This window comes from Procambarus clarkii, chromosome 7 (assembly GCF_040958095.1).
Source record: "Procambarus clarkii isolate CNS0578487 chromosome 7, FALCON_Pclarkii_2.0, whole genome shotgun sequence".
NCBI lineage: Eukaryota > Metazoa > Arthropoda > Malacostraca > Decapoda > Cambaridae > Procambarus > Procambarus clarkii.
Genome location: NC_091156.1, coordinates 10,400,962 through 10,406,862, shown reverse-complemented (window position 1 = coordinate 10,406,862; position 5,901 = coordinate 10,400,962). Strand labels below are relative to the sequence as shown.

General features: G+C 43.6%; 1 protein-coding gene across 3 annotated transcripts in view; it reads left to right on the top strand.

The window, feature by feature from the left end:
- LOC123752355 (lachesin-like) overlaps positions 1-4,703 on the top strand; it is a 375,643-nt gene extending 370,940 nt beyond the window's left edge. For 2 of the 3 annotated variants that reach the window (XM_069312820.1, XM_069312810.1), the window contains one exon: positions 289-4,703. In XM_069312820.1, coding sequence (XP_069168921.1) covers positions 289-437 — 149 coding nt within the window. In that variant the 3' untranslated portion in view covers positions 438-4,703. The remainder of the gene's footprint in view (positions 1-288) is intronic. The other variant, XR_011224554.1, reaches the window with a different exon arrangement.
- The last annotated feature ends 1,198 nt before the right edge of the window (positions 4,704-5,901 follow it).

Below are 5,901 nucleotides of genomic sequence, written 5' to 3'. Positions count from 1 at the left end.
AGAGAGAGAGAGAGAGAGAGAGAGAGAGAGAGAGAGAGAGAGAGAGAGAGAGAGAGAGAGAGAGAGAGAGAGAGAGAGAGAGAAAAAAAAAATGTAATTGCTCCAAAGAAATACAAAACAAATTATAACTGTGGATATTATACTCACAACCATTATACTCATTACACTGTCTTCATTATGCTCAGGACATGATAGTGAAAGTGGGTATCATTATACTCATTATATTATACTATATTTTGTTTTCTCTGCTTCAGGCATTTTTATCATCTTTCTTTCTCTCTGTTTCAGATATTTACATTCATCCCAACCACGGCCACCCAAACTATGACGACACCAGCGGCTCTCACGCCAGAATCCACTTACAATCAAGCATCAGATCAATCTTCAATTTGATTGGTGTGTGGGCTTTCCAGCTGTTTGTTTGGGGACGCACATGATTGGGCGGCATTGTGCGAGTTGTTCTGGGACATTCACTTAGAGTACTGTTTGACTTTATGCTGAGATAGCTGATTGGTGATTAATGGTGGTGATAGTGGTGATTGTGATGGTGACGGTGGTAATGCTAGTGGTGGTGGTGGTGGTGTCTCGGTGATTGTAATATTGGGGGATGGTTTCTAGCGATGGCATTACATAACACAATCGCAAAAACTCACTATTATGAATGAGAACTACGGGAAATATTACAGAAATTATAATGCAAAGTGTAATTATCAGAGTTGGTCTCTCTCTCTCTCTCTCTCCCTCTCCCTCTCCCTCTCCCTCTCCCTCTCCCTCTCCCTCTCCCTCCCCCCTTATTCCCGGTATCATGGTCTGAGTTTACACAACTGTTGTTCGAGTATCGAGACTTAGGGAACAACCACAAGAGCAGGAACAATTGAAGGAGGAAAATCAAGAGATCAAGCGGAAACAGAATGTAACTTGGAAAGACGAAACATTCTTGGCTGCATGAGGGCAGCAGCAGCAGGAAGACAGCAGAAACAACAGGAAGACAACAGAAGCAGCAGAAGCAGTAGGAAGACAGCAGAAGCCGAAGGAAAGCACAGCAGAAGCAGCAGAACGACAACAGAAGCAGCAGGAAGACAGCAGAAGCAGCAAAACGACAACAGAAGCAGCAGGAAGACAGTAGAAGCAGCAGGAAGACAGCAGAAGCAGCAGAAAGACAGCAGAAGCAGCAGGAAGACATTAGAAGCAGCAGAAGCAGTAGGAAGACATTAGAAGCAGCAGGAAGACAACAGAACCAGCAGAGAAGCACAGCAAAAGGAGCAACAGTACTGGAGAACTTCACCATCATCCCCCACGGCTCTGTGGCACCACCAACACTGCCTAAGAACCCTGACACTAACAGCACTAACAGAAACATCAGCAAACTCAACAGATAAATCCCTGCTGGCCCAGTGAGCCGTATCTACAGGTACACAGTGTATATAGCGACGCCCCGCTCACACAACTCGTGGCGCTAGGCTCTCACACGTGGCGCTAGGCTTCACGGTAACATAGATACAAATGCAGGTAAAATGCATCAGTACGCTACAGAAACCTACAATTTCTTTCTTGGCGACGTCTTCCCCATATTTAGAACAATAAAGCAGGAATAAAAAGTATAAAGCACCCTAAACGAAATAGGTTATTGTACTGCCCAAATAATTAGGTTATTGGTGAAGCCCGAACGACGGTTGCAACGGTATTAGGATATCACGATGCAAGATCATTAGTTTTCTCATAATCAAAGATAACTTCAGTACTCTGCCTGGCCACGAGTCCAACACAAAGTGAAATTGTTTTGGCTTTAATTATTACCCTCGACCGGAACCAATAATTCATTGGCCGGTAAAGCAGTTATAGGCTGTAGTGACCAAAACATTGCCTGAGAGGCAACATAGTGACCAAAACATTGCCTGAGAGTCATCATAGTGACCAAAACATTGCCTGAGAGTCAACATAGTGACCAAACCATTGCCTGAGAGTCAACATAGTGACCAAAACATTGCCTGAGAGTCATCATAGTGACCAAAACATTGCCTGAGAGTCAACATAGTGACCAAACCATTGCCTGAGAGTCAACATAGTGACCAAAACATTGCCTGAGAGTCATCATAGTGACCAAAACATTGCCTGAGAGTCATCATAGTAACCAAAACATTGCCTGAGAGTCATCATAGTAACCAAAACATTGCCTGAGAGTCATCATAGTGACCAAAACATTGCCTGAGAGTCATCATAGTGACCAAACCATAGCCTGAGAGGCAACATAGTTGACAGTAGTTCTGTATGCAATCTGTCTTCAAAACAAAGAACCCATGTCATTTGCATGCACCAGTCATTCTCCCATCTTTATGGGGTGAACTTTACATGACTCTGATAATGACATTTGAGCTTTTCTCGAAAATAGCTTCCATCAGGACGAATGTTCAGAGTGCACTTGTCGAAATGATTCATACTTCAGACATCTAAGTGCTACGTAGTCCACCCGGCTTGGTGCCGTCTTTTCATAATAAACGACTCCTACAGTGTAACGACGCATCATGAGAGTTAACGCTGCCCGTCCTAACGAACAACGCCAAATGATAAATAAATAAATAAATAAATAAATAAATAAATAAATAAATAAATAAATAAATGTTTATTCACGTAAGGTACATACATACAAGAGATTTTACAAAAATTGATAGATTTATAGATAGAGCTAGTACATACAATGCCTAAAGCCACTATTACGCAAAGCGTTTCGGGCAGAAACGTTACTCCAACCGCCAGATTCTCATGTTAATGAATGAAAAGCACTTTATACATAACATACAATTTATTGCATTCGAACTGTTCTTAAAAAGGGCGTTTCGCTGTCTTCCTATGTATGACTCGTACCTCTAAATACTTCACCCGGGAACTACAAATATCATCAAAACACCTAACCTAACCTATCCCAGGCTTAGCTAAAATAAAAATATGTAGATATTTTTTTGGGGGGGTTACATATTTCATTACAATTGAGAAATGTGTATTCAAGGTCGGACACAGATTTGGACGAGTATAGCCTTCACAGAACTGGCCCCTGAGCGTCGTCCGGTGGGACAAACTGTTCCTGACGTCAGGGCGATGGAACAAGGAGATTAGCTGAATTGAACTGTTTAGCTTTTTATTGGCTAACTTATTGACACAGTCGGGTCAGATGGTTGAGACATACTGGCCAGCTGGTTGACACATGCTGGCCAGCTGGTTGACACATGCTGGCCAGCTGTTGACACATGCTGGCCAGCTGGTTGACACATGCTGGCCAGCTGGTTGACACATGCTGGCCAGCTGTTGACACATGCTGGCCAGCTGTTGAAATATACTGGCCAGCTGTTGACACATACTGGCCAACTGGTTGACACATGCTGGCCAGCTGTTGACACATGCTGGCCAACTGGTTGACACATGCTGGCCAGCTGGTTGACACAAGCAGGCCAGCAGGTCAACTACATACTAACTGCCTCTCGCAACACCTGCCAGACATCCGTGGTTCCTCTCAGCACTAAGCCAAGCTTCTGGACACATGATTCACCTCATCAGCTCTTTGCTAATATTATTATCTCAGTGTACCCTCTTCGTCTCTCTCCTCGGCTGTTATCCTAGTGACAAGAGCATCGTGATCCCCCTCTCACAGACCAATCCACCACCACCATCGTTACCGCGGCTGCTGACCTAGATCGTCTGATAACATGTAATCTGAATTTCATCTGTATATTTTTGGACAGAATTTTTGACCCGATCACCTCATTAGAAGCTGTGTATAAACCAGTGACTGCAAAGTGATGCCTTGCGTATATTTTCTATCGTGAATGTGTGTATAATATATATATATATATATATATATATATATATATATATATATATATATATATATATATATATATATATATATATACCCCGCAGTCTGCTCTCCCTCCCTCCTCTCTTCTTAGACATTTAGTACGAGTGCCATAATGGAACGAGGAAACAAGAAGAGTCAAAATGAAAAGTTAATGTTCAGGATTTTCAGATTAACTGTTACACACACACACACACACACACACACACACACACACACACACACACACACACACACACACACACACACACACACACACACACACACACACACGTGAATGACTCTGGGGTCAAGGACTAACACTTTGTTATAGTATACAAATAATAGAACCTTCCCCCTACCCCTTCTCTTGTGAAAACCCCCGAGGAATAAACAGCTCTCATCTTGCCTGTCTGTTTATAGTTTTTAAGACTATACAGTGTTGCCAAGCTCCCGCTATTGCTCCTCCAGACGAACTTGTTGTATATATCTTGAGGGTATCTTGAGGGTATCTTGAGATGATTTCGGGGCTTTTAGTGTCCCCGCGGCCCGGTCCTCGACCAGGCCTCCACCCCCAGGAAGCAGCCTGTGACAGCTGACTAACACCCAGGTACCTATTTTACTGCTAGGTAATAGGCGACTATGATATACATTATTAAGAATATTATCGAAGATATTTGTGATGGAGGTGCCAGGTGGACCTCCGAGGCGCTGGCTCCTCTGGCCATATCCTGTACCCTTAAGTTTGTACATAGGTTGAGAACATATGCAAATATATGAATCTGGTGTTTACTCTTCATTTGTATTATAATGTTCATAAATTACCTGTTCAGAAGTTCCTGTCGATTATGTTTCAGATAAATAACTTATAAAATAATTTACGTGTGTTTTATTGTGCCTTTGATGATGGTGGTTATCTTGAGGTTATCTTGAGATGATGGGGAAATGGTTATCTCTCCTGATGGTTAGAAGGGAATAACACGGAGGCAATGAGTCACAATAACGTGGCTAAAGTATGTTGACCAGACCACACTCACTAGAAGGTGAAGGGACGACGACGTTTCGGTCCGTCCTGGACCATTCTCAAGTCGATGATAACAACTCGACTTGAGAATGGTCCAGGACGGACCGAAACGTCGTCGTCCCTTCACCTTGTAGTGTGTGGTCTGGTCAACTAAAGGCGACGGAGTTAAAACGTAGAGGGATGTGAGTAAATATGAGAAGTACTATGCTAGTACGACTCTATAACACTTGTAAGACATACGATGAGGCTCTGAGGTAGGACGGAAGGAATGATGCCCAACCACTTTGATCGTCATGGAACGAACGCCGGACTTGCAAGAAGCGAGACGTCGCTGTAACGACCAGTTGAGGTGATTGGGCAAGCACATTAAAACTGATTTAAGCTGGGATATGAAAAAAGTGGATAAACGGTGCTCAGCTTCTTGGGCAATTGGGGATCGAACACCAGTCCCGCACGAGCAAGACCATCACAGGCCGACCACCCAAAGTGCACCAAGAGGTAAGGAAGATATAGAAAATGAAAAGAAGAGTGAGAAATGGAAGAAGTGAGGTATATATAAACTTCTAAATAAGGAAGGAACGAGAGGGCTAAGAAGCGTCCAGATCGCAGGTAATCTAGGCTAAGCAGGACGGACGCCCCATAACAACTCACCAGACAAGTTTCCGTCTTCATTATGTGTGTGGCCAAGTGTAAACTATCTTAATTCTTTAAGCTCTAACTTTCCAGTATCGTGTGTGTGTGCGTGTGCGTGTGCGTGTGCGTGTGCGTGTGCGTGTGCGTGTGTGAGTGTGCGTGTGTGAGTGTATACCTGCGTGGGGTATCAACACCTTGTGCACCTTTTCAAATCGCAGCAATAGACCGAAGAGTGTCGGTCCCTATCACTTGGGGTACTTGGACTCCAAAGAGTACCACGGTTATCTATGGTACCAGAGCTCAAGGAGTACCACCGCCACCTCCTGACTCCCGGGACGAGAGACTTAGAGTAATGCTTTCCAATCATTAGAATAAATAATTAGTCGTAATCTCCCACCATTGTTACCCAGGAACAGAG